Source organism: Pezoporus occidentalis, unplaced genomic scaffold (assembly GCF_034315485.1).
Source record: "Pezoporus occidentalis ecotype Australia unplaced genomic scaffold, CSIRO_AGI_Poc_V1 ctg8, whole genome shotgun sequence".
Classification (NCBI taxonomy): domain Eukaryota; kingdom Metazoa; phylum Chordata; class Aves; order Psittaciformes; family Psittacidae; genus Pezoporus; species Pezoporus occidentalis.
In genome coordinates, this window is record NW_026916158.1 from 13901315 (window position 1) to 13929236 (window position 27922).

The 27922-nt window shown below is 58.3% G+C and overlaps 2 protein-coding genes across 3 annotated transcripts in view; both read left to right on the forward strand.

Annotated features, from left to right (window-relative positions):
- Window positions 1-233: 233 nt before the first annotated feature.
- CLCN2 (chloride voltage-gated channel 2) overlaps window positions 234-27922 on the forward strand; it is an 82899-nt gene continuing 55210 nt past the window's right edge. Inside the window, exon 1 of the mRNA XM_062603291.1 lies at window positions 234-240. The gene's annotated coding sequence lies outside the window, so the exon portion shown is untranslated. The remainder of the gene's footprint in view (window positions 241-27922) is intronic.
- Window positions 292-27897, forward strand: EPHB3 (EPH receptor B3). Of its 2 annotated transcripts, none has more exons than XM_062603286.1 (16): window positions 292-441; window positions 13628-13692; window positions 14051-14723; window positions 21846-22001; window positions 22154-22489; window positions 23291-23415; window positions 23579-23747; window positions 23841-23946; window positions 24297-24394; window positions 24596-24718; window positions 24814-25061; window positions 25286-25501; window positions 25592-25741; window positions 25829-26022; window positions 26159-26314; window positions 26623-27897. In XM_062603286.1, exons 1-16 carry the CDS (start codon window positions 345-347, stop codon window positions 26729-26731), a joined length of 3021 nt encoding a protein of 1006 aa, XP_062459270.1. In that variant the 5' UTR covers window positions 292-344; the 3' UTR covers window positions 26732-27897. The 2 variants fall into 2 exon arrangements, with proteins under 2 accessions (XP_062459270.1, XP_062459271.1); XM_062603287.1 differs by having other exon boundaries at window positions 24342-24394.

Consider the following 27922-nt stretch of genomic DNA (forward strand, 5'->3'; position numbering starts at 1 on the left):
ATGGGCGGCCGCTGGGTGGGGCGCGCTCCCCGCCTGCGCCTCCCGCGCCGGGGGGCGGAGCCACCGGGGGAGCGCCGGGCAGCGCCCGCCCCCTTCAATTCATCTTTCAGCGGCGACTCCGCCCCCCGCCGCAGCGCCTGCCAATGGGAGCCGCGCTCGCCGTCGCCAGGGGCGCCGGGTTGCCAGGGGCGGGCTGATTGGCGGGCGGGCACCGCCCCGCTCGGCTCAGCGGCGGCAGCGGCCGCGGCGGCGCCAGAGCGCGAGCGTGGCGCGGCGGGGAGAGGAGCCGCGCGTGGCGCCGAGCTCGGGACTGCCCGGCGGGGCCGCCCGCACCGCCCCCCGCCATGGCCGCAGCCCGACCGGGGCCCCCCCAGCCGCCGCCGCCGTTGCTCCCCCTGCTGCTGCTCCTGCTGCTCCCCGGCGGCCGCCGCGCTCTGGAGGGTGAGTACCGGGCGGGCGTGCCCGGCCGCTGCACCGGGGCCCGTGTGATCGCGCGCACACACATACGCACGCACCTTCCAGGGTGTCCCCGGCCCACGGGCCTCCTCGGCGTCTGTTGTTGGCTCAGCTTGACTCGTCGCGCCGCGGACGCCCAGTTGTTCCCGCGGGGAGCTCGCCACCGCAGCGCTCCCCAACCCAGCTCCTAGTTTTTAGCCGCCCTCAGTAGGTTTCAGAGTCAACGCCCCGTGGAACCGAGCCCGGTGCGGCCGAGGCGCGGCGGCCGCGGCCGGCGGATGCTGGCAGGGAGCGGCGCCTCGTTGGATACGCGGTTCACGTTCCGAGGCTTTTCGCCACGACCGAGAGGGCTGGAATATTCATATTTATTTCAGTGGAAGCTCGCGGCATGCCAGAACTGGCGGGGCCGTCGGAGGAGTGTCCGTGTGCCGTGTCCGGCTCTATCCCTGCCCCGACAGGGCTCGTTGCGCCCATCGCCTCAACCCCCGAAGGTCCGGCGTGGAACCGCCGGGGGGCGAGCGGCCACGCGTGCCGCATCCATCTCCGAGCCCCGCGGCTCGGCCGCCCTCTCCAGAGGGGTGAGAACGTGGGAAAAGAGGGGGGTCCCTCCCCGCGCTTTCTTGGAGTCGAATATAAAAGGCGGGTTTAATTGTCCCCACCTCGTAGGGTGAATCCCGGCCCACGGGGCAGCCCCGTCTCCTCTCGGCTTTGAGCGAGAAACGCGGGTCTTGGTTCTGCTGCCGGACCGGGAGGTCCCCGGGCGAGCGAGGCGTATCGCATCGAGGAGGAGGCGGGGACCCGGGCAGGGTTTTGTCTCGGCACAGAGTGTGCCTCGGCTTCAACCGGAGGCGGTCGACGATCCGGTGTCCGGTAACCGGACCACCGCCGGAGAGGCGGGAAGGGAGAAACCCCGGGAAGAGAGGAGCTGCCGGTGCCCCCGCCCGGGCGGGCTGTGGCGGAGGTTCTCGCTTGCTCGGAGGCAGTTTTGCGCTCGGGCTTCCGCCGCCGTCGCCCGGCGGTGCGGGGTTTGGGCTGCGGCACCGAGAGTGGCCGTGGGAAGGAGCCCTTCCCACCGCTGCGGTTTGGTGGACACGGTTCCTCCGGCTTTGGGCTTTGTCAAAAGTTTGGGGGGTGTTTGTTGCCCGCGTTTCGGTTCGTTCTCCCTCCCTGCGATTTCTTTTTTTTATTTATTCTTTTAAAGGGAGAAAAAAAAAAAACACAAAACAAAAAAAAAACAACCCTAAAAGCTAGTTCTCCTTTGTACGCCGTAGAAAACAGAGCTGTGGGCCTGCTTGGGCTGTGAGCTCCGGGCTGAGCGGGAGCCCCGCGGCAGGAGGAGAAGGCAGAAGGCTGCCTGCAGCCAGCCCTCTTGGATGGAGGTTCCCGGGGACCACTGCACTGGGCAGAGCCTTGGTAGCCCTCCCTCCCTGCCTGCCGGAGACGTGCAGGAGGATGAAGTTGTGGGCAGGGAGCTTGGCGGGGCCCCATGCCTGTTAAGCAGCCCCTCGCTCCTACCCATCAACAGCTTGGGAACTGGGAAAGGAAAGCCAGAATGGTGGCTGGCAGCGGGCATCGCTTAGGGACAGTCCCTCCGGTCCCTGGAGAGGCAGGGATCCCCAGCCTCTCCCCTGCCGTCGTCTGGGGATGGAGCGGTGTGAAAAGCCGGATGAAGCCAAAATAAACAGCTCCTGCTGAGGAGTCGCTGGGTTTTCTCAGCTTCCCAAACTCGCACAGGGGTCAGGGGACAAACACACTACCCGAGGAGGTCAGGGCCCAGCTGGGTGCCAGCCCGATGGGACCACTTCAGGGCTGGCTGGCAGCCACTCAGCATTTTTGGGGCTGACCCCGATTCCCTTGGGATTTTCTTCTTTTTCTTTCCTTCCTACCTTCTTCCTTTTTTTTTCTCATCTTTTCTCTCTGTCTCTCTTTTCCCCTTCAGCCTTGTCTGAGCTGGAGGGAAAGTTGCAGCTGGGCTGGGAGAGGCTTCTGCCTTGCCCACATTTAGGAAGCCATTGCTTGCATTGGGGTCAGTGAGCTCCTGTGCTTCTGCTGCACTGGGCATTTCTGGCAGCTAGCAATACTGCTTCCTGATGGAGGCCGGCATGTTCAAGCGGTTACTGTAAATTTAGCGTGCACGTTTGTTCAAATATTTTAGTGCTGATCATAAATCTGGCGTGGCCATAAATCCGCACGCGTGTCCTGCAGACAACAATGGCAGTGAGCGCTCCCCGGACCTGGCCACCTTACCATCCCCTCTGAGGGGGCAACGGGCAGGGCATGTGGCCAGCGCCCAGCTGGAAGGTCCGGAGGCTTTGGGGCTGGACGGCACTGGCCATTCCCAAGGGTTTGGCGGGGAGTTGGGTTTCTTTACAAGGCCCCACAAGGGTGGAGGGGAAAAGCCGCGCTCGGCAGCAGCTCAGTGAGGGCTTTGTGCTGCCAAGGAGAAAATGGTTTCTCTCCAGATCCTGTAAGTGCGCTGGGTCTGTTTGAAGTCACAATGTGTTTTTCTTCTCCGGTTCAGCAGTCCCCAGACCGGCTGCAGAAGGAATGCTCTATCCGGGGGCAACAGCGGATCCTTTCTCCAGTGCAGGGGTTGGAGCTGAGGAGTTTGTCCCAGTGGGGCTGTGGGAGCAGAGACCCTGTGGGGAGCAGACACGATGAAACAGCGTAGGGAATGTACTTTGTGTAAGGCCCCTGCCAACTGTCCAGAGATAAAACCCTAGGCTTCAAAACATCCGCCACAGGGAGTGTGGATAGCCACAGTCTTGATCTGCCCGTTGCCACAGGGGTGCAGGTGGGCTGAGACCGGGACCTGCTTTCCGCAGGATCTGTGCTCCCAAGCAGCTCCTGCCCCGAGCAGCCTCTCTGGGCACAGGACTCCATTTAAAGTTGGGGTTTCCCACATACTCCCCCACAAACGCCGTGCAGAGGGATCACATTGCTGCGTGTAGCCCCAAGCCAACTTGGGTTCTAGTGAAATACCCAAACTCCCCTGAAGCAGGAGGATTTCAAGGGGGTATTTTCCTCCGCTGGCCTCTCCCGTTGGCAGCTTCCAAACACCAGCCAGGCGTTACACAGGCTGACCACTCTCTTCTCTGCACCAGCAAGCCCCTGCTTAATTGACCCCTGTACTGGAACTGCCAGGTATTTTCTTGGCAGGAGATTTGCTTTCCGTTTAATTACTTTTCACTGAAATGGCATGTTTCTCGGCAGGGTGATGGGGGGAAGCTAGCCCTGCTGTTTTATTGATGCTTGGGGTAGAGCTGTGAGGGAAAGCGGGTCCTGGGGCTCCGCAATGCTTGCTGGATTCATTAAATCTCCCATTCCTTGTTAAAAGCTCTGCTTGACGAAGCTAACCTCGTCCGTGCTCCCAAGGCGGGGAGAAGGGCTTTCCTTTGTGTCAGGCGGAGCATGCAGAGAGCCGAGGAAGACAGAAAACTTGCAGCATTGGTCTGTTTGGAGGCCTGTGTTTCGCACCCAGTATACAGCTCAGCTGTAGAGGCTGCGGGGCTGTGCCCATCTAACCCTTGCAATTGGGAATAGCGGCTTCTGGTTTTTATGGAATGAACCGAAACTCCTTGTTTTGTTGTGATGACTTACTGCAAGAGACATTTGGGGAAACCAGTTTGTTGCATTTTCTTTCCGTGAGCCGTTTGCTGCTGCCACTGGAGCAGGGGAGCTTGGTGTTTAATTAAAGCAGCCCGAGCAATCTGAATCACAGACTTGCATGTTTTTAAAATTGTAGCTGTTCCTGTTGTGCTGAGTCAAACTGGTTTGTCGGGATTGAGCGTCTCTGCCTGGGAGCCGCACTGGGGGAAGGGTGCTGAGGCGCCCCTGGGGTCGGAATCCCCATTCCCGGCTGGCAGAGGCGGTGGGGTGGGTGCTGGCCTCTCCCTGAGGAGAACCTGGGGAAAGGGGGACTGCGGTGGAGCCAGTGGCTGCCATCACTCTGGGCTTCTCTGAGGTTGAAGCCGTAACAAGTTGATGTCTCTCCTGGAACAGGAGTGTTCCCAAGCAAACCGTCTAGGGGACAGTGGGGATGGGGGTGCCCCTCCATGACCAAGAAGCTCCTTGCAGTAGCATGGGGCCAAGCTGCCATCCTGAAGGCCAGTAGCAATGGCACTCCCACCTGGCGGGGACACTCCCGTTTGATTCCATGTTTGGGTGTTTTGTTGCATTTTTATTGTTGCTGCTCGGGCTGGGGTGGAGCTGGTGGCAGGGCACGGCCATCCCCCGGCGGAGCTGAGCCCCACGCTCGGTGTGGAGTCCAACAGGGGCCATGCAGCAGGGTGGGTGGGCAGCCTGCCTGTGGCAGGCCAGTCCTGGTGCTTGGCTTCGGCATCATGGAGGCCTCGTGGGGCTGAGCTTAAGAGCGGGAATGTGTCCCTTTCCCACAGAGCCGCCATTTTCAAAGGCGCTGCAGCCCTCCCCAGCGTCTGCTTTCCCTCAGTGCAGCTAAACCCTCCGGCCCATGCTCCTAGGGCCGGCTTTGCATGGCTGCCCCTCTGAAGAGGGAAGGGAGCCATCTTAGGAAGATGCAGGAGTGCAGCAGCCGGGCCGGGTGCAGGCTCCATGGCGTGGGGGTCCCGGGGAAAGGCTGTGTGGTGTGGCTGCCGTGGGGGCCCTTGCGTTTTATTTTTGCCCGTTGCTAAGCTCCGTGCTGCCGGGGCCTGGCTTTTCTCATGCATGTGGCAGGAGCTGTTGACAAACACCTGTTTCCCAGCCCCCTCCCCAGGAATGCCCGGGGGCCTCACTGGGGCTGCGGTGCCGGAGGCGGGCAGCAGGGACACCCCTCCAAGGGGAGCCCTCCCCTGGGGCTTTCCTGCCCCATGGCAGCTGCAGGGGGATTTGGGGCTCCCTGTTCCTCTTTGAGGTGTGGCTGTTCATGCAGGGCTGCTGAAACCCATCCCGTGTCCCGGGGACGGGCGCTGGTGTCCCTATCCCCCCTGCACACACACAACCAGTCCTGCTTGTCCCTTGGGTGCTCTGACGCCTGCCTGGCAAGGGCTGGGGCGCGGGAGGGACCCCGTGGGGAGGGGGTGTTCGGCGGGTGCGCACGCACACGCGGCGTGCTATCCAAGGCCTTTTTTTATTAATGAGAAAAATGTGCAGGGCTTGAACGATCGCCAGGAACAGATTTATTCTAGTTCCCCAGAAATTAAACTGAAATGAAGGAGCGAGTCAGCCCGGCCCGGCACCCCCTCCTGACTCTGTGCTTGTTTTAACTCTGGAAGAATCTGACTTTGGGGGTGGGGGAGGTGGTGAAGGAGGGGGGGATATTTGGGTTTAAGCAGTTCCAGATGGGCTTGGTGCTCGAGGAGAGACAAGGAAGCGAGCGTAGTGCAGCGCGGAGATTTGGGTAACTGCCCCAGGCAGGAGAGAGGAGGGAGATCTTGGCAGAAAGTCTTGCTCCGTGCTGCTGGGATGGGATGGAGCTTGGCAGCCGAGCCACCCAGTCTGTGGGGCGAACCTTTGGATGTGCAGCAAGTAACCTTTTTTGGGGAGGGGGTGGCGTCTTTTTTGTTTTGAAATATCATTACTCCTTGCCTGGGCTCTTTCCAGAAGTACAACCTGGAAAAAAAATGGAGCTGGAGTGTGGAGAGAGGGGCCCTTTGGACATCAGCCTGCTGCAAATGGTTGCCCTGCAGAGGCAGGCCTACAGCACCGACCGCGTTCCCTTCCTTCCCTGGGGCTCTGCATCCACCCGTGCCACCCCAGCTCAGCCTGGTGGCCCTATGGGGACACCTGCCTCATGAAGCCACAGCCACAGGGCAATGGCGCTGTGGAGGGAGGTGGCAAAAGCATCCCCATCATAGCAGGGCCTGGAAACAAAGGTGGCTTTGCGGGACAATTTGCTGCCTACGTCCTGGTTGATGGCGTTCGCAGCTCAAACAGGTCTGGCATTTCTCAATCAGATGAGTTGTTTCTGTGGCAGTGGAGGGTGGCTGCGTAGCCTTTCCTGCTGGGGATGGTGACCTATAAATCTCTCCTGCCTGCTGGCCATAGAGCTCCTGCCTGCCCCTTTCTATGGGCCGGGCAGAGACATGCCCATCCCGAGTGGGCTGCAGTTGTTCTGAGGTTGGCAGTGTGTCTGGCAGCAGGCAGGGCTGAGAGGCTGTCCGTGGGATCTGTCCTTTCCCGTTGCCCACAGCCTGGCAGAGCGAAAGCGGCTTTTCCCCTGGGGTGAGCTGAAGCAGTGAGCACCAAGGCGCATCCACCACGTGGGCAGGGATGGCAGCTCTTCCCTGGCCGAGCTGACCCTGGTGTGGCACACCGGGTTCTGACATCTGAAATCCCCACGGTATTAATAGAACAGTAATTGCAGTGCAGGGCTGGACTCAGGCAGCTGGCTCACGTCCTCTCCCAGCATCAGCACGGCCTTTCTGTGAGAGCGGGACCTGGCAGGGCTCGGGCAGCAGGCTGCACGTGTCCTTGGCATGCGATTGCAAGGCAGGAGCCTGCCATCCTGCAAAAGCCCCAGGCCCCAAGTACTATGCTTTGGAGGGGAGTGTGTAGAGCATGGGTGCCCGCAGGTGCCAGAGCCTGGCTTGGCATGTCCCTGTGCACAGAATGGCAGAAATCTGTCCTCCCCAGCTCAGCCCAGTGCATGACCGGGAGGAAATGAGCGCTTGTCCCTCCCCGCATCCCAGGCACTGCCACTTGATCTGCTTTTTGCAAAGCTGGCACCTGTCCTCTCTCACATGCTTCAGTCTGTCTCGCAGCCATCAGAAAACAGCTCCTGGTGAGGAGCACACGGCCGGAAAACCCTCTTCAGCCAGTTAGCAGCCAGTGGGTGGACGACGGGGCAGGGCTGGATGGAGGGGGAGCGCTCCCATCCCCCTCAGTCCCACATGCCAGGCAGCTCCTGGTCATCTGGGAGCTGGATCTGGCCCATAAGGAAGTGCAGGGTCGGATGAGGAGACTGTGAGCGAGATGCAGCCAGATGATGGTTCAGACCTATGGGGCTGTCTCCCCATGTGGGGTTGTTATATCCTGGTGTGGGAGTGGGATTGAGAAATGGAAGATGCATCCTTGTAGCATCTTTGGAATTGGCATCTCTGGCTGTGCAGGGAGCTTATTGTGGTGCCAGCCAGACCAGGATCGGCCACAGTGCTGGGACCAGTGGTGCTGTCTATCCTTGGCCAGGCTCTCTGGGGTCTGCCCTGTGCATGCATGTGTGTTGTGTGTGAAGGGGCCTTAATCTCAGTTGGGGCCTCTGGGCCCTGCCATAATGCAGAAATAATGAGTCTATTATTAAGTGCCCACAGTACTTCTTCACTCTGCTGGCTCGACTCCAGCAGCAGGCAGAACCTGCCCCGCTTGAAGTGGATGTGTCATCATTTGCCTCAGCAAATCCAGTCCCCTTTGATGATGGGCCAAACGCCCTTGGCATGAAGGGCCACAGCTGTGATACAGGCCCCTTTTTTTTTTTTTTCTTTCTTCCTCCCCTTCCCTCTTCCCTTTGTTCCCAGTTCACTGGCAAGCCGCTGGCTCACTCCACACCTGGGGCCAGGGCGCGCTGGTGGGCATGGGTGGCCCGAGCTCTGCATACCCCTGGAGAGGATGAGCTGTGGGGCCAGCGTCCCTCACTTGACGCTGGGGAGCAGCAGACGCCCCGCACGGAGCAAGAGCGGGTTCCCAGCGTGGGCAGCAATAGGGAGTGCTCAGCCCTTCCCTGGGGCTGAACCGCGCTGCCCGCACCGACAGCCGCGACGGTGGGACCCGCGCGGCCCCCGGCCTTGCACCAGCCGCTGAGGCAGCCCGGTGTGCGGGAGGGCTCCCCGGGAAAGCCGGGATTCGCCGGGCAGGACGAGGGCGCGGGCTGTGCGGAATGCCGGCAGTGCTGCCAGCCCCGTCCCTGCAGAGGGAGCTGGCAGACAGCGTCTGCCGGCACCTTCGCCAGGCTCCCAAATCCCGTGCCTGGCATCTCCGCCACGGGTACTCCCGGCCCACTCTAAGTGCTGCCTCCCTCCCTCCCTCCCTCCCTCCCTCTCTGAATGCAGTCTTCCTCACTGCTCTTCCTGGCTGTCGGCTGCATCAGCAAGAGCCTCCCTGCAGTGCAGTTTGGGCACGAGGGGCTGCGAGTGCCGAAATCTCTCGGTATGTCACCTCCTGTGCACACAACAGCTCTGAAGCTGCCATTTGTGGGGTGCCCCATCGCAGTGCACATGCGCCGCCGTGGGCTGAGTGGGATGGGAGTGCTTTTCCCTTGCACGCAGCATGTGGAGTCCCCTGGCCTTGGAGCCGGGTCATCTCTTGCCTGGGAGGATGATGGCCACAGGGTTTAGATGGGATCAGAGAGGGAAGGTCCCTCCTGGAGGAGGAGGGATCCGAGTGCTTGGCATGCTCCAGGAAAATATGTTGCGGGGTCTCCCAGACCTGATGCTCACGCAGGGCGCTATGTGTGGCTCAGCTTTTGTGTATGGGAAACACTCGTCAGCGGGAAAAGTGCAACCTCAGGTTCTCTCCCACAGGCAGCTCTTTGTTCCCAGATAAAGGACCTTACACCAAAGGCCCTTTGTGCCGCTGTTCAGAGCGGTGCTGGGATTAATTGTACCGATAGGTGCTTGAATGGAGAGTGCGCAAGGCTGCTCACTCCTGCTGTAATTATCTTCAAAACTGAGGAGGAAATTAAAATATGTGGCGAGATGCCCCTTTTGGTGGCTTTTTGACTAGCAGGCAGTCACCAGGATTCAAAGTGCATCCCTAAACAAGCTGCCTTTCCTTCCAGAGGAGCACAGCACAGCAGTAAGGGGGAGAAGCATCCAGCACTGCTGTGAGTAGCCACCACAGCAAAAGACGAGCCACATCCTGGGGAAAATGGCCTAGCCATCGATGCTGCCTACAGGAGCCCAGCATGGGGTGAGTGGCGCGCTGGCTGGGCCGCGCCACTCGCCGCGCTCTGAGCTCCTGCAGACATGGTGCCATGGGTGCATAGCTCCCAGAGAGCATGGGCACGTTGCAGAACAGGTTCCTCTGTTTGTGGCAAGGCTGTGTGAGTGTCTTTGCTAACTTTCCTCCATTGCCTTCTTTCAGGATGCTCTGGACTTGCGCGAGCTGCCTTCTCATCGGGGCAAGGAGCTGGCGTCCTACGTTGCCAGTGCATCCTGATAAAAGCCGGCAGATCCCATGTTCAAAGGCGAGAGCATTCAAATCGGAGCCAGTTGGTGGAGATAATTGAGTCTTCCCCAGTGGCTTCATCTTGAAAGAATTTTGATTTTTTTTCTTCCCCCCATCTCTTTTCTGGCTCAGCCATCACTGCTGCGCGCTTCTGCCACTCAGCAGCGCGAGACGGGCTCTCTGGGCCTCTTGGGGGGGAGTTCAAAAGTTTTTGCTGGCCTGAGACTCTGCATGCCGCATTCCTGAGCCCCTGCATGGGGAGGAAGAGGTCCCCAGCTCCAGATGGGTCCCCACCAGGGCTTCAAACACCCAGTGAACTGCTGGGGACTCTGTGGAGATGATGGGACGACTGCTGGTGGGGGACCACTGGTCTTTGCAGCTCAGGGTGTGCCTGGGAGGAGATTTTGCAGGGTAGGGAGGAGGCAGCCAGAGCAATGCACACAGCTCTGCCCAAGTAACGAGACTTTTCCCCTGCCCTGGGATCCCCCTCTGCCATGGAAATCCTGCTTTTATACGGGGTTGACTATGACCTGCTGCACTTGCTGAGTGCATCCCTTTCTTTTGCCCAGCTGAAGATAAGGAGAGGACAACTCCCCAGCACTGCAGACAATGATAAAGCAAGCCTTAGGGTGACTTCCCCAAGCTGGTGAAATTGGGAGCCAATTTCCCATTGACTAATGGGACCGGGATCTTGCTGGGGTGCTCAGGATTGAGGTGGCTTTGACTCACTGCTTAGCCAGCCCTGACACTGTTCACGTCCCTCTGAAGCACCTGCAAACCTGAACTGAGCTGGGAAACCACCAGTGCTCTTCTAAGCCCAGCTCTGGCACTGTGTGCCAGAGAGAAAGAGCAACTGGTGCTGCTGAACCACTGAAACCCAGTGCTTGCTCATCTCCGCATGCATTTTCATGGGGGGCCAGCACTTAGGAAACCCAGAAAGGACATGGGTTCGGTGCTAGGCTGTCATGAGGTCTCTGCGGTAGCTTTAAGGGCAGAGAGCAGTTTCTGTGGCTCGGCTCAGCGTGCTGCTGCAGGCCACAGGATCACGCAGCACCGCAGCCCGCAGGGCTGTCTGCCTGTGACCTTCACAGTGAGAGGCTGTGAGGGGCTGGGGAGCACCACTGACCCCACCTGGCCCCACTTGCTCCCAAGGCTGCAGGAAACCCCTGTGCCCTCCATGCTCAGCCGTTTCCTTTAGCTGAATTGCTCTGTGATTTTATGATTTCCCCTCCCCGCTCTCTCTGTGTGGTTTACGTGGCTCTTGCGCCAGCAGTCAGCTTGGCTCTGTCAGGTTTTTTCCCTCCACTGCTGGTCAGATGGTAGATGCTGCCAAATTAGGATGCATACAGCAAGCCTCCTGTCCAAGCCATGTCTCTGTCCTGGGCCAGCGTTGATGGGGAAGGGAGCTGCCAGAGGGCATGGCTGCCCATGTGTCCTGTTCTGGGGCTGGGCCAGTATGTCAACGGCTGCATTCATGGGGCCTGCTGGCATGCAGGGGAGTTCCCACATACCCTGTCAGGTTTGGGGAGCAAAGCTCCCCACGTGGTCAGGTCCAGCCCAGCTCTGCTGCAGCTGGCCATGGGATCCTTGTGTTGCCTTGTTCATGGGCACACCCTGCCACCCAGATCCCCATCAGGTCCCTGGTCTGACTCACTGCAGCAGCCACTCACCCACACCAGCCCTGAGCACGAAGCGCATCCCTTCTCTGCTCCTCCTGCTGGGTCCAGCCCCACTGCAGCTTGTGCCAGGAGCAGGACCCGTGCAGGGTCTCTGTGTGGGACTTGGCAGCCCGGTGTGCTGTGAGTGCTGAGCATGCGCTTCGCTCTGCTCTGCTGCCAGCACGGCATGCTGGGGCCCTGCGCAGCACTGCTGTGCCCTTATTAGGGCAGCTGGGGCTGTGCCTGTCCCTCAGAGAGGTGTGGGTGGCCCTGCTCCACAACCTGCTCCCTTGTGGTCCCTGGAAGTCACCCCGGTGCTGGAGTCTAGGGAGCACAGCAACATCTCAGGGAGGTCTTATGCCCAAGCCGGCCATTGGTAGATGATGCTGTGGGGAACAGGAGGGGAGAGGGATGGTGGTTTACTGCATCCTCTGGACAGGCAGTATTTTGGGACCAGGCAGAGGCTGCCCCGTGTGTACCCAGCACTATCCTGCACATCCTGTGCCCCAGCCCTCGTCATGTCCTCATTGTGAGTGCCCTGCATTACCTGCTTGGCAGAGGGCTCCTTCTTTCTCTCCCTTTGTTTTTGTGGATATCCCTAGTTTGTGTTCTTGAGAAATAGCAAATAACCACTGCCCCATAACCGCCTATGCACTCTTCCTATTTGCAAACAATAGCTGGTGTTAGTTTGTCCTTCCTGTTATAGGTGCTGCCGCCCTGGTCCTCTCCTGGCATAGGAGCTGGCACCATGAGGGGTTTTACTCACTGTCCGCAGTGCCATGTCTGCTGCCAGTGCCACCAGCCTGCAACGTGACTGCATTTGTGTTTGCTCCAGGTGAAGAGCCTGGGTGAGAGGCAGACTTGCCAGCCAGGCTGGGATCCTGGCAAACAGCAAGGCAGGTCGGGGAGCCCACATGTCCCCAGATGTGCTTGTTTATCTGTCCTGTGGTGGCACTCACAGCCCATGCTCCTGGCCAGGCTGTGGGTGCTGGCATGGGAGCTGCTGATGGGTCTCCCTGGGCTGGGACAAAGGAGGAAGGTGTTTTATCTCCAGCCAGGCTTCATCCAAAACCCAGTATTTCCTTCCTCCTCCATGCTTCCTCCCTGGCTGGGCCAGCATGTGGTTTTCCTGGGGTGGAAGGAAAGAATCTGAAATTGCCTCTCACTCCTGGGGCTGAGCCGTGGTGCCTGGCACAGCTGAGCTGCCCCAGCACATCTTGTGTCCCAGCTATGGCGATAGAGCAGCTCCCAGCCGCTAAAGAGCCGTGACTGCCTGCCCTGCATCTCAGGACAGGATGGGCTGAGGGATGGACTGATGGACAGCCCTCGAGCTGTGCAGGGTTTGGGATGAGGCCATCCCTGCAGCCCAGGAGGGGGGTGCCTTCAGGAGGGAGGTATTTTGGAGCTGTTGCTGGGCCCTGCTTGGGGCAGGCACCAAAGTCCCTCTGAGCGCATTGAGGTCTCCAGGGTCTGTTTCTCAGCTCTGCCATTTACATCCCCCTTGCCCCAAAAACCCCTAGGCAGGAGGGAGTCCAGAGGACCCCAGTGGTGCGTGCTCCCCTCCAAACAGCCTATGGGCCATCCCTGGAGCAGGGGTCACTGAACAGCAGCCCACAGAGGGGCCATTGGCACTGGAGCACGTTGTTGTCTTCCATCCTTGCATTTCATTCCCGGTTTTGTGCACAGTGCTTGCGCAGAGCCGTGCGGCTCTGCCCAGGATTAGCGACAGCTGCCTGCAATTGCAGCTCTTCCCAGACAAGCGTCTCGCTCCCCCAAGGCTGGGGCTGGGGCTGTTTGGGGAATGCTGCCGGGGTGGTTTGTCTTGTAGTCTGCTCCAGGAATGTTGGCCAGACGGTCAAATTCTTCTCCCCTCTTGTAAAATGAGTGATGTGGGGCGTCTCTGGGAGAGCAGCCTGCCAGTCCCTCCTCCTCTGGATAAACCTGCCTGGCCCGCACCTCCCTGTCATGGGAACGGGCCCTTTCAACCCCAGCCACAGTAAATACAGGCCCTGCCAAAGCTGAAGGGGGAGGGCGCAGACAGGGGCGCCTGGCCTCATCCCCCCAAGCTGGCCAGGAGTCATGGCATTGCACTGGTGGCTGGGGTGGCACCCTGTCCCTGTCCCCATCTGCCCAGCTCCTCATCATGCTGCTTCCCTGCACCGGCAAAGCTCCCTGGGGACGCCTCGCTCTTCCTGTTCTCCTGACGGGAGGAGAAAAATCTGGAGCCTGTCTGTGCCGCTCCCCCTCCTCCCACCATGTCTCACCCCCCAAGTTGCTGTTTTTCACAGAAATGTCAGGCTCGGCTCTCCTCTCCCCCACTCCTCCTGGGTTTTTTCCATCTAATTTTGGCTTTCATCTCCAATTACTTCTTTCTCTCCTCCCTCTCTCTCCAGAGACCCTGATGGACACGAAGTGGGTGACCTCTGAGTTGGCATGGACAACTCATCCGGAGACAGGGGTAAGTAGGGAGCCAGCCCCAGTCCTGACCTCCAAGGGGCACAGCTGGACCTAGCCTCACAGGAATCAGGGCTGCTCGACAGCACCTTTGCAGAGCTGGCTGCATCTTCCCCCTTCCCCCCATCCTCTCATCTCATGAAACCATCTCCTCTGACCCTGTGCTGGCAGAGTGTGAGCACTGTGGTCCCTGGCCTAGATTGCTGTTTGTCACTTTGATGACTAGGAGGGCTGGGACTGGTGGTGATGCAGCTGCTGCTCTTCCCTGTTACCTGTTCCCCCCGATCCCACACCATTCGCAGTGGGTCCATGGCACTTATCTCCCCAGCTGAGGATCTAACCTGCTCCTCTCTCATTCGCAGTGGGAAGAAGTCAGCGGTTACGACGAGGCCATGAACCCCATCCGCACGTACCAGGTGTGCAACGTGCGGGAGGCCAACCAGAACAACTGGCTTCGCACCAAATTCATCCAGCGCCAGGACGTCCAGCGTGTCTATGTGGAGCTGAAGTTCACCGTGCGGGACTGCAACAGCATCCCCAACATCCCTGGCTCCTGCAAAGAGACCTTCAACCTCTTCTATTATGAGTCGGATACGGATTCTGCCTCTGCAAACAGCCCTTTCTGGATGGAGAACCCCTATATCAAAGTGGATACAATTGCCCCAGATGAGAGCTTCTCCAAGCTGGAGTCTGGCCGTGTGAACACCAAGGTGCGCAGTTTTGGCCCTCTCTCAAAGAATGGCTTTTATCTTGCCTTCCAAGACCTGGGAGCCTGCATGTCCCTTATTTCCGTCCGGGCTTTCTACAAGAAATGCTCCAACACCATTGCTGGCTTTGCTATCTTCCCGGAGACTTTAACGGGAGCTGAGCCCACTTCTCTGGTCATCGCGCCAGGCACCTGCATCCCCAATGCAGTGGAGGTGTCTGTACCACTGAAGCTGTATTGCAATGGCGATGGCGAGTGGATGGTACCTGTGGGAGCGTGTACGTGTGCCGCTGGATATGAGCCGACCATGAAGGATACCCAGTGCCAAGGTACGTGTGTGGCAGAGTGACCATGGCTCTTGTCTCCATGGATGTGTTGATGTGGAAGAGTCGGTTTTGTGTTGAGCTTAGTCTGTTTTCAGAGGCTTGGGAGCTGGGCAGGCTGCCCGAGGAGGGAACAGGGTGGTATCTCAGAGGACTAGTCTGCAGTTTGACTCAGCATCTGCAAGCCTTAAAGCCTTTGTGGTCTGGATTGGCACAGCGTCTGCTGTGACGCACTGGTTAGCATCCCCCAGTGCTATCCTCTGGGGGATGCATCTCCTCACCAGGAGTCGCAGCTCAAGGCATGGTCCTCAGCAGGGATCCAGCCCCTGAGCGTTACTGAAAGCTCCTTCTTGCCCCTGCTGATGTTCCCAGTGTCTCTCCTCTCCTTCCTGTGGTACTCATGGCTGGGGCAATTGATTATTCCTGGCAAGCATAATTTCATGCTGTTTGTGCGGAAGTGTTCAGAAATGCCGGTGGTGAGCAGGGCCCCGCTGTGCGGGCTTCAGGAGAAACCATGCGGGTAACATGTTCTCCTGCCAGTACTGAGGGCTTGCTGTGGGGAGGGTGGTGAGGGGAACAAAGACAGGGCAGCCAAAGCTCCCTGTCCCTGCTCAGAAGGCAGGGAAGAGCATCCTACACATGGAGGTGTTTGGGATGTAGAGGCATCCTGGGCAGCAGGATAGTCCTGTGCAGGTACTGCAGCTGCCATGCTCTCCCATAGTGGCTTTGGTGTTTCTGTTTCACCCCAGGTTGGGTGTGTTGGTAAGGAAAAACCTGCCCAGGTGGATGTTGCTCTCCCTTGGGATGATTCTTGCCTTGGAAGTGGTCTCTGGTACACAGGACCCTACCCTGGGGTGGCTGGGGTTTGGGGCGGAAAGGTCACTGCTCCCCTTCGCTGGAGGTGTTGCACAGGGAGCTGGACACTGGCTGGGTCCCCAGTTTTGGATGCCTTGTGTTTGCTGATGACAGGATGCTTGGCGCCAGCCCTTTTCTCTTGGCAGGGGCGATGTGATTTGGGATGGCCCATAACGTGTGTCTTGGGCCAGGCTGGCCTCTCCATTTGCTTTGGGAGCAGTGTAGCTATCGGCCGTGCCACTGCGGTTGGTTGGGGAGAGCTCAGCCCAAAGGACCAGAGCCTCCAGCACCATCAATGCCAACACAACCCCAGCTTGGGTGCCCTGCCCCCCTGCATCAGTCTTGTGAGCAGCCTGTCTGGCTCTGCCTGGGGTAGGTGGACACCAGTGGCAAGCATCCATCGCTGGGTGAAGAGCGCACACTTAAGCGTGTGCTGGGTGTATGCTCCTGGGGAGCTGTTTTTCTTCTTGCTTGGACTGGGCAATCTTGGACCATACAGGGTGTGGGAGGGTTTGGGCACAAGGTGAGTTTCCAGCGAGCATCCGGTCTGTGCTGAGCAGGGGCATCCCAAGGCAGGACAAAGAGCTTGTGTTGGGCTCAGGGCATCGTTGCAGCCTGGGGGGAGGTCCCCTCTCCGCATCACCCCAGATGGGCAGACACCCACACAGCAGCTCTCCCAGTGCCTTTGATATCCCCTGCCAGGCCTCAGCTTCTTCCCCAGCTTGCAGGGAAGCCACACTGAGCTGTGGGCACGTCTCCATCCGGCAGCCTGCCTTCTCGCTGGGCAGAAGCGGTGGTGTCCTCACGTTTCTCTGGGAAAGTTGCGCTGCGCTTGTAGGATCAGTTTTTCCGCCATGTGATCATGTGTTTTAAGTGGAAACAGCTGAAGAAGGGCTGGGAGAAGCTGGAGCTGCAGCTCCCTTTTCTGCTCTTGGCTGGAAGTTCCCTTTCCCCGCTTCGGCAGCCCAGCACCGCCGAGAAGGCGCTCAGCCCCCGCAGTGTGGGGAGCAGTGCGGATGCAGCCCCGTGGAGCTGGGGTTTCGGCACTCAGCCCCAGGGAGCCCGCCAGGGCTTCACCATGCAGGCGAGGAGCACTTCTGAGTGCCAGATGGCATTTTAATAAATAACAATACCCAGTTACTGCTTAGATGGGATAAGCCCTGTTGTAAATCTCTCCCTTTCCCGAGACTTTGAGTGGCCTTTGAAGATCTCCTCCTCCTCCTCCTCCTCTTTATCTCCATCCAGAGCCAGGATTAGACCTTGCATTCAGACCTGTTACAATGCAGCTTGTATCCCGGTCCCTCGGGAGCCGAGGGCTCATCCCGCCCGGCTGAAGGCAGATTCTTTGGCATGCTTTGTAATGCGATACGCCGGGCTGGTATCTGGCGCTCTAGTCCTGAGTTGCCACAGCATTGATTTGGCATCTCATTCTCAGCCTCATTATCTTTATTTAATTAGCACATGGCCCTTCTGGGGGTTGTGCTGCTTCCCACAGGCTCCCTGCCATGCAGAGCTGCAGAGGCGGCTCTTGCAGGACGAAGAGGAGCTGCTGAGCAGGGAGGGGGATGAAGGCTCCTGCATACCTCCGCAGGCAGGGGTGCCCTGCTTTCACCCCCTGTAGCCCCCGGGGTTCAGCGTTTCTGCACCCCCATCCCTCCTCCTTTTGGTTTGCAAGCACCCAAACCGCTGGGGGGATTTGACATCAACGTGCGCCCCATGTTGCACAGGTAGGTGGTGGGAGTTTCCTTTGAGTAGTGCGGGGCTCCTGGCACAGAGCAGCTCAGCATGCGGCGCCTCCCCGAAAATGCTCCCGGGCATGTGCTCCCCATGCCAAATTCACCAGGGTTTGCACCCCTCGTGTTGCAGGCTTCACCCAAAGACAGAAAGGTTTGGGGTCGGGCAGGCTTCCATGACAGCACTAGCAGCAAGCCTGCTTCTCACATCGGGAGGGTCCTGCAGAGGGGCCATGGTGCCCCCAGAGCTTACCCCCTGCTTGGGAAGGGGGCTGAGACTCTCTCCTTGGACCCATTTCTCAGCCTTTTTGACATCCCTTTTCTGATGGCACCAGGCACTGCGTGTTTGGGTGCTGTCAGTAGGTGATAGCAGGTCAGGCTGAGGCCAAAACCTGAATTTTTGCAGAAATAAGTTTCCCGTGTAATCAGTGACTAATGGAAACATCACCCTGTATTAAAAGAAGAAAAATGCCAAGCAAGCATTACACTTGCCAACTGTTTGCAGCTTTGCGTTGCAACACGGGCTTGCTGCATGAAACCCAGGAAGTGAAACTGCTTGCTATTAATTGCCCGGACTCCCAGATCAAAGGCAGCTCAGCAGCACAGGCAGGGGAGAGCTGCCGGGTTACAGCCTGGCAGTTCCACAATGGGTTACTTGTAACCCAGTCGAGGAAATATGCCCCTGCCGTCCTGCCTGTGACCTGCTGTGGCTCCAGAGGCAGCTTTGCTTATTGAATTCCCTCCCCCCCCCCCCTTTTTTTTTAAATAAAATGGTTTCCCGCCTGTTCTGTGGATGCCACTGTTCAACCCCCCGGGGGCTCTTCCATTTCTCTCCCCTTCAGGTTTATTCCATTCGTTTCTAGACTGCGCTAGTGTGAAATATTTCTACCCAAAGGGTGATTTTTTTTCATTATTATTATTTTTTTTCTGAATCAAGTGCCTTTTAAGAGAGACTTAAAACCAGAGTTACCACCTCAGTTGTAGCCAGGCTGTTACTTCCACAGCTCTGATCCATCTGCAGCCACTTACGAAAGCGGGAAGAGAGCGAGCCGTGCAGGTTCATAAAGCACAGATCGTCCCAGGCAAACTCGATTGCTGCCTTTAAAGAAATTACAGGGTTGCTGGACAAAGGGATGTGATCAGTTTAATTTATCTAGGCTCAAGCGAGGCGTTCTGCTTCAGTCCTACAAGGAGAGAAATAGCTGGAAGGATGCTGCTTGGCCTGGAATAGCATTGTGTGGATGGGAAAGCAGGTGAGACCTGAAACAGGGTAGTCTGGGGCTGGTATTTCCCAATATGCTGTGGGCTATCCCTTGCTTCCTCCCTTTCCCAAGGGAGGGCACTCCGAAATTTTGGGGATGCATGCAGGGTTCGTTGCTGCTTGCCCACATCCCATGCAATGATGGAGGCTGCCTGCGGGATGAGTCACTGCTCACTGCTGCTGCCAGGAGGTGGTTTTTTCGGCTCCCTCCCTTGGACTTTATTCACCGGGTTGGAGATTGTTTTGGGAAGAGTGCCCTCATCTTCCCCCAGCCCTGTGCTGCAGTTCTGTGAGGCAGGATCAGGCCCCAGAGGTGGGCGGAAGTAGCTGGATGGGCAGTGGTGGGTGCCGTGCTGTGCTGGGTGGGTGGTGCCCCGTAGAGGGTGCAGGGGCAGTTTTGCAGCAGCCCCTGGGCTGTGTTACTGCCCCTCTCCCTCCCATACTGTGCACAAATCCCCTCCACAGCTCATCCCCACAGTGAGGCCAGGCTACATCTCCCTCCTGTCAAACCAGCAGCTCCTCATCAGGCTGGGCAGCTCTGCTGTGCTTCCCTGACCTGTTATCCTGTGGCTGTCAGTGACTGTCATGTTCTCCCCAGAGGTGACCACAGCCTGGCACCAGGAGATGTGATCTGTGTGCCGAGGTTCAGGGTTGTTATTTTATTTGAGGACACTTCAGCAGGAAAAGTGCTTATGCAAACCTCTCAGTAGGGAGAAGGGAGCCTGGCTCCCCAGCTCCGGCTGGATGGAGTCACGTTCCTGCTCTGGAGCTCCCAGGCTCATTCCCCGGTATGCTGGCCAAGACAGTGGTTGTTATACTGGCAGTTTCTTGCAGAGAAGAGATGACACAGCGGCTTATCCACTAGGGACCTGGGATCAGCTTTCAGCTCAGTTACAGCCCTCAAATGTGGCGGCTGATAGCTGTCGTGCTGCCACCGAGGTCTTTATGCTCTGATTTATTAAGCAGAGTTGGAAACTTCAACACCGGAGTGCATCTGGGCCTCGGTCCTCCTGCTCTTCTCCTGCTTAACAGGGCTGAGGCATGGATCATCCCCATCCTGCCACAGTGGCATGAGAGTGTGAAGAAATTATTTTTATCCCTTGTCTCTGCATTGGGCCCTCCTGTGCAATGGCGAGGAGCTGCCCAAGGATGGCTCTGCCTGTCCTCCCTGCACAGGAGGTCACTGTTCCCTCCATGCCCATAACCCACCAGGCTGGCACCAGATGGCCCTAGGCACCAAGTGCCATCATCCCTCCTGCATCCTTTGCAGGGTGCCTCGCTGTCCCCAACTGCCATTCCATGCTTGGGCTGTCGGCTTCACAACAAGCTCTGGTAGCTCCAGCTTCTCTCTCCCCCTAACAAGCCTGTTATTTCAGGGGGGTTTGTCCCTGATGGATCTGGGCTCATGTCCATAACCAAAGCATGTTTGTTAGCTTTCTGAGCCCAGAATGTTCCTGTCCAAGAGGTTTCAGTCATCCCTCATTCCTCAGCAATCTGGTTCCTTATGTGTGAATCTGCATCCACCCAGTTTGAACCGCCTGGGACTCCGGCTGGGGTGCATCTGCCTGTGCTGAGGCTGCTCCGCTACCTCTGCCCATCTGCTCTCCATGTCTTTGCTTTTTGTGGTGGTGAGGGTAGCCTGGGCTGAGGGTTGGGAACCCTGAATGGGCTGGTCAGGATCTTCCATTGCTCAGCGATGAGCAGATCTGTGCACTCCTTTGCCCTCCAGCCTGAGCAGTTGAGATGGGCTAAGCTTTCATTTCCAAAGGGAAGGCCCAGAGGCTGGGTGAACTCAGCTGAAGGAGCCGGAGTGAGTTGAGCCGTGTGGTTGGTCCTGTTTTGACCAAAGAGGAGTTTCCTTGCCAAGAGGCTCGCACCCTGGAAGCTGGAAGTGAATCCTGCTGCCCATCCATGCAGGGGAGCTAGAGAGCACAGGGTGCACAGGTCCCCTGCTTGGCCTACCCCCATCATGGGGCTGCTCACACGTCCCCTGGCACCCTGGAGCTGTGTGTGGATCCCTGTGGAGCCGGCCCGGCAGCGTGTGACTCAGTGCTCCACACCCCACACATGGGCCTGCAACCAGCCGGAAAACTTCCATGGAGGGTGTCAGGAGATGCCTCATAGCAGGAAACTTCCGCTTGCCACAGCCTGGTGAAGCACCAGGAAACATCCGCCTGTTTAGAGGGTGATGTGGGACAGGCACGGGAGGTGGGACTGGGCTGCCAGGAGGGTTACATGCCCTCAGGAGCTGCCCTAACCCCAGGTGAGTGAGGAGGATGCTCCTTCCTTTGGAGCCATCAGTGCTAATGCTGCCCCACCTGTGGTAAACAGAGTGATCCCAAAGCAGAGCCGGCACCAGCAGGTCACTTGCCACTTCATCCGCTGCGAACTCAGAGCACAGGATGCACTTCCAGGGGCAGCATTGCGATAAATCAGGCTGTTTCGAGGCATGCGTTGTGTTCCTCAGCCCACTGTGGTCCTTGGCTCAAGTGCTGTTAATCCTTTCACGTGGCCCTCATTACAACCAAACAACCCCTGGTGCCAGCCGGGAAGGGTCCCAGGACTTGTGGCTCCTTAAAGGACCCTGATTGGAAGTGGGCGTAGGAGGTGGCAGCGGTGCTGAAGCAGCTCTTTAGCCAAGGACCTGCAGGAATGTTTTAATCTCGCTTAGTGCTCCACTTGAGCAGGCCTCGGGAGGTGCCACCACCTCCGGGCTCAGAAGTGGCTGAAGAGCCCGAGGCAGAAAGTTTGGGGCTGTGTGGCTGCATTTTGGGCCATAGAGGCCTCTTGCAGGGGCTGCTGCTGAGGGGTCCTTTCCTTCCCAGCCATATTTCCACAGATCACTGGCCCTATGGAGGGTGCTGTGTCTGGGAGCCAGAAGGGGAAGTGCAGTGAAGAAACAAAACTGAGGATGTGCTCTCCTGGCAGAACCTGCCTTGACCCCCGTAGTGCTGGTGACAGTCAGCTCTTCGTATCTCCAGCTGCCCTGGTTCTGATGCTGGAGCACAGCATCTCTGGGGCAGAGCTGTGCCTGTGCTGGTGGGTGCCCCTGCCTAGTGTCAGCAGCCTGCTCTCACCCACTTGGCCCCAGCCAGGGGCCCTGCATCCCTGGGCATGGCTGATGGCATTGGGAAGGCTTGTAGGTGGTCTGTGTACCTCAAGCCTCTGATCAGAGATTTGGCAGGGCAGTGGGGAAGGGTCTGCACAGCTTTGGGAAGGAGGTTGAGGAATGTTTTCTGAGTGCATTTTATAACTCAAGTCTATTTTCCCTTCCTCCAGCATGTGGCCCGGGAACCTTCAAGTCTAAGCAGGGGGAAGGTCCCTGTTCTCCCTGCCCTCCCAACAGCCGGACCACCTCCGGAGCAGCAACAGTCTGCACTTGTCGAAACGGCTTTTTCCGGGCAGACACAGACCCCGCAGACAGCGCCTGCACCAGTGAGTCCTGCCTGGGGCGAGGAGGGAAGGCGAGGGCTGCTGTGGAGGTGATGGGGGTCTGCAGCTGGTGTGCAGGGAGTGTGCTGTGCTCACACCAGAGGTGAGCCAGGCACGGGGCCGCGCCGTCCCTGACCCCCACGTTCTCCCCACAGGCGTCCCCTCTGCCCCCCGCAACGTCATCTCCAATGTGAATGAGACATCGCTGGTGCTGGAGTGGAGCGAGCCGCAGGACACGGGTGGGCGGGATGACCTGCTCTACAATGTCATCTGCAAGAAGTGCAGCGTGGAGCGGCACCTCTGCACCCGCTGTGACGACAACGTGGAGTTCGTGCCGCGCCAGCTTGGCCTCACCGAGCGTCGCATCTACATCAGCAATCTGATGGCCCACACCCAGTACACCTTTGAGATCCAAGCTGTGAACGGCATCTCCAGCAAGAGCCCCTACCTTCCCCATTTCGCCTCTGTCAATATCACCACCAACCAGGCAGGTCAGTGTTGCTGCTGGAGAGTGGGGGCTGGCTCTCTGCTGCAGAGCAGAGCAGGAATTTCTTGCTGACAGCCTTGGAGGCTGCAGTCCTTTGTGCTGCTGTGTTACTGGCTCCTCGCGCCTGCATCTAATCCCCTGGGTAAATTGTCCTCTCCATTTAACGCGTGTCCCTGTAGGAGATGAGATCAGAATGCATGCAAGCAGAGAAGGGCAGGATTGGCAGATGCTCCAGAGAGCTCTGGATCTCCTAGACCTACCCCAGAGATGTTGTGCCTGCTGCAAAGGGAGGAGGAAGGAAATGAGATTTCTCCCCTGTGGGCCTGGGAAGGCTCAGCACCAGCCCAAACCTTCGCAGCCAGCCAAGTGCTTTGCCGTTCCCTGCTTCCTCCCACTCTGGCCCAGCTCCAGCGTGCTGGTAATCTCCAGCCACCGCACTCTGATCTGATTTCACAGGTCTCGTCAGTGGGGTGGAGTGTGGAGCTCCTGGCAAATGGAGGTGGGGGGGAAGCCCCAGTTTGGGCTCACTTCCCCAGAACAGTTTGCAGCTAGGTGTGGGGTGAAGTGTTACCTCTGTGCTAATTCTGAGGCTCCCCTTGGTCCCTTATCATCTTAGGTGTGCAAGATGTTGATATCGCAGCTCTCTATGGAGACTTGTGGGAAGCTAGTCGCAAAGCTTTTCCATGCCTTTCCAGCAAGGTTATCTGAGCAGGTCCCAGGCAGAGACTCACCCATGATAATGTGGGATGGTGGGGGTGGGTAGCCTAGCACAGATGGCTCATTCCTCCTCTGCCCTCTTTCCTAGCCCCTTCTGCTGTGCCTACGATGCACCTGCACAGCAGCACTGGGAACAGCATGACACTGTCATGGACTCCCCCAGAGAGACCCAATGGCATCATTCTTGACTACGAGATCAAGTACTCAGAGAAGGTAAAGCAGAAGGCAGAGTAGCCTTATCCTTCCTCCAGCCCTTATGGCTGGTCATCAGCACCATGGCAAAAGTGGTCTCTGCAGAGATAGTGTGTGGGGGATGTGGAAGGCAGCAGAGGGGGGATTGTGTCCTAGAGGTGACATCCACGTGTCTCCCCTACAGCAAGGCCAGAGTGATGGCATTGCCAACACAGTCACCAGCCAGAAGAACTCAGTACGGCTGGACGGGCTGAAGGCCAATGCTCGGTACATGGTGCAGGTCCGGGCACGCACAGTGGCTGGATACGGCCGCTACAGCCTCCCCACGGAGTTTCAGACAACTTCAGAGGATGGTAGGTACCAGGACTGGGCTGCCTCTGTGCCCTACCCATAATATGCATGCTGCTGCCCCAGCTTGACACTGATTCCTGCTTCTCCTCCATCAGGCTCCACCAGCAAGACTTTCCAGGAGCTTCCTCTGATCGTGGGTTCAGCCACTGCGGGACTGTTATTTGTCATCGTTGTAGTGATCATTGCTATCGTCTGCTTCAGGTACTGGCTTTGCAGGGAGGAGGGAGTTCAGAGCTGGATTTCAGGGTTGCTCATGTCTGCCCCAGAGCTTTCCCCCTTGCCTGTGGATAGAGCTCTGGCAGCTCCAGTCTGAGAGTGAAGGACCGGACCTGTCACATAGGACCAGAGCAGAGGTCCTGTGGGAGGATTGTGCATCACTGCTTCCCCAGCAGCTCCTGCCATCCTCACTCAGCACAACTAAGCCATCTTCTCCCATTGCACCTCAAGCAGAGGGATGGCTCTGCTCACAGGCTGTTGGAGGGGAAGCTCTCTGGCATAAGCTGTCTGTGCTGGGATTTGCAAGCTGGTAGTGAATGTCTTTGCCCCATCAGGAAAGGGATGGTTACTGAACACCTCCTCTCGTCTCCTTTGGGCAGGAAGCAACGCAACAGCACGGACCCCGAGTACACAGAAAAGCTGCAGCAATACGGTGAGTGTGAGAGCCCAGCAATGGGCTCTGCCTGCCCTGTCCCAAATCCTGCTCCCTCTCAGTTCCTGCTCCATGCTCAAGCAAAGGGGCAGGCTTTGCTAGCCAGGGCCTGGGAGTGATGGGCTGACAGCCAGCCAAGCTGGCTTGGCATCTGTCACCTATGTTGTGTCCCTCCTGGTGATGATTCCTCTGCTCTTGCAGTCACCCCTGGGATGAAGGTCTACATTGACCCCTTCACCTACGAGGACCCCAACGAAGCCGTCCGGGAATTTGCCAAAGAGATTGACATCTCTTGTGTCAAAATCGAGGAGGTCATTGGAGCAGGCAAGTCCCGGGGCTGTGCACAGCAGTGCTGAGATTGCTGCCTCACCCTGCCACATGGCTCACCATGCCACCCCTTTTTCCCCATCCCACTGCAGGGGAGTTCGGCGAGGTGTGCCGTGGGCGCCTGAAGCTGCCCGGCCGCCGTGAGATCTTTGTGGCCATTAAGACGCTGAAGGTGGGCTACACGGAGCGGCAGCGGCGGGACTTCCTGAGCGAGGCCAGCATCATGGGCCAGTTTGACCACCCCAACATCATCCACCTGGAGGGTGTGGTGACCAAGAGCCGCCCTGTCATGATCATCACAGAGTTCATGGAGAACTGTGCGCTCGACTCCTTCCTCCGGGTGAGCATCCATTCCCTCCTGCCCCAAATGGGGGCTGCAGCTCCAAGGCCTCCTTCTCCATCCCTCTGCATTGTCATGCTGGTATACCCAGAGCTGTTGTGCATAGACACCATGGCATGGGGAAGAGGGGAGCTGTAGGAAGGATGAAGGTGGTGGTAGCACATCGGGATCCTCCCCCAGTCCATCTGGGGTGTTGAAAACCCTTTTGATCTCTCCTATGGCAGTTGAATGACGGGCAGTTCACAGTCATCCAGCTGGTGGGAATGCTGCGAGGCATCGCTGCCGGCATGAAGTACCTTTCGGAGATGAACTACGTGCATCGGGATCTGGCTGCCCGTAACATCCTGGTCAACAGCAACTTGGTCTGCAAAGTGTCTGATTTTGGGCTCTCTCGCTTCCTGGAGGATGATCCGGCTGACCCCACCTACACCAGCTCCCTGGTATGGGACACTCATGGGGATCCACTGATCTGGGGATAGGGGGAGACACCTCAGGTATGTGCTAAATAATGGAGTTGTGTATCCGTGCAGGGAGGCAAGATCCCAATCAGATGGACGGCTCCTGAGGCCATTGCCTACCGCAAATTCACTTCAGCCAGCGACGTGTGGAGCTATGGCATCGTCATGTGGGAAGTGATGTCCTACGGGGAGCGACCCTACTGGGACATGTCCAACCAGGATGTAAGTGTTCCCTGGGGAGCTGGGAGCTGTGGGCTGCCCATGGGAGCCCAGGTAGCTCACAGCCTGCCTCTGCATGTCTCTCCACAGGTGATCAACGCAGTGGAGCAGGATTACCGCCTGCCACCCCCCATGGACTGCCCCACAGCACTGCACCAGCTGATGCTGGACTGCTGGGTGCGGGACCGCAACCTGCGGCCCAAGTTTGCACAGATCGTCAACACGCTGGACAAGCTCATCCGCAACGCTGCCAGCCTGAAAGTCATCGCCAGCGTCCAGTCTGGGTCAGTGGCATCCCTGCTTCCAGCCCAGGGAAAGCTGCAGGGGTTGGGACTAGAGATTTGGGAGGGCAGGGATACACTTCCAGTTACACCTCTCTGTCTCCTGCTCCCTGTGACCTGTGGCTCTCTTGCCCTTTAGTATCTCCCAGCCGCTCCTGGACCGCACCGTCCCAGATTACACCACCTTCACCACTGTGGGAGACTGGCTGGACGCCATCAAAATGGGACGGTACAAGGAGAACTTTGTCAATGCCGGCTTTGCCTCCTTTGACCTGGTGGCACAGATGACTGCAGAGTAAGTCCCTGCTTGCGGAGGAGGGATAAGGCTGGGGCTGGGGCTGCTGCACATTGTCCCTAGCCTCTCCAGCAGCCAGCTCCTCCAGCCTTAGTGTGTGGAGGGCTGAGTTGTGCATGGAGTTTTCCCAAGTGAGAGAAGCTTTGGGATTCAGCATGCAGTCCGCCTGTGGTGTCAGAGAGACAGTGGAACTTGGCAGAGGGCTGTAATGAAGATGGATGGGGGTCCCTTGGCAGTAGCTAAATGGGGCAGGGCCACGTGCTGGTATAGCTGCTGGCAGGAGCTGAATCTTTACCTTCTGCTTGCAGAGACCTGCTGAGGATAGGGGTGACGCTAGCAGGGCACCAGAAGAAGATCCTGAGCAGCATTCAGGACATGAGGCTGCAGATGAACCAGACGCTCCCGGTGCAGGTTTGACCACAGGGGACTCTGCATTGGAACGGACCGAGGGAACCTGCCAACCAGGTTCAGTTTGCGGTGCAGCCCGGCTTCCCGTTTTCCCCTTCACATGGCACTCCTCTGCCTCGGACGGTCACCTGGGACAGGACGGGATGGGCCGCCCTTCCCTGGATCGGAGGCACTCGTGCTGAGAGGGAGCCCAGCTTTTCGTCCCGTGTCCTGGAGCGGCGAGGCAGCAACGCATCTTCATATTGAAGATGGATTATGGGACAGAGATGGCACATCCCGCTTCCCGCCCTGTCTCGGTGCTCATCAGTTTGAAGAGTTGTTCTGCTTCTTGGATTTCTTTTCACCCCATTATTCCCCCCCAAGTCCTCACTCCCCTCCCTGAGGCCACAGACTGTTGACTTGTCCTCTGAGTCCATCAGACACATCTGAAGCCTTCCCTAACTCTGGTCCCCGTGTGGAAGCAGCCAGGGGAGGCCAAGCCAGCAACAGGGCTGGGGCAATTTGCCCCAGACAATCACTCCTCTCCTCCAGCCCTGGTGGCCCCTCTGCCCAAGGGTCTGCACTGGAACGTGTCCAAAGGGAAGGCTTTGCTCCCTTTCTTGGCTTTGCACGCCAGAACCTGAACCTGATTTACTATGCAGGGAGTTAGGCAAAAAAAAAGCAAAAAAAAAAAAAAAAGAGATATATTAAAAAAAAAAAATAAGAGGGAGCAGAAAGGGGAGGGAGGGGACGAGGAGCCCGGCTCCACACCTCTTACCCTCTTGGTTCTCCTGGCCAGCTCTGGACTGCAGAGCGAGGCCGTCAGCACGTTTGCACAGGGACCCTCCGCCCCGGGACCGACCAACGGCAGCCGCGCTCCCCCAAGGGGCCGCAGAGTGGGGCTGGGGCAGGGGCTGCACCGGGGGCCGAGGCCTGGCCTCCCGCAGCCTCCTCTTTTATGCAGAAGGAGCGGGAGCCGCCAGCGCGGCCGCCCCGCTCCTGACACACGCTGTGATTGCTGCCAAAAGACTCACTCACCTTTCCCTGAGGATTCACTGCAGCCCGGTTCCTCCAAGCTGAGGGAGAGACTCCCAGCGTGCCTGAGTGTGCGTGAATGTGTGCATGCGTGCGTGCGTGTGTGCTGGCCGGCAGGACTGTGTGAGGCAATGGGCAGAATAAAGGCAATAAGAATTTTACCGGAGTTTCCTTTGCTCGATCGCG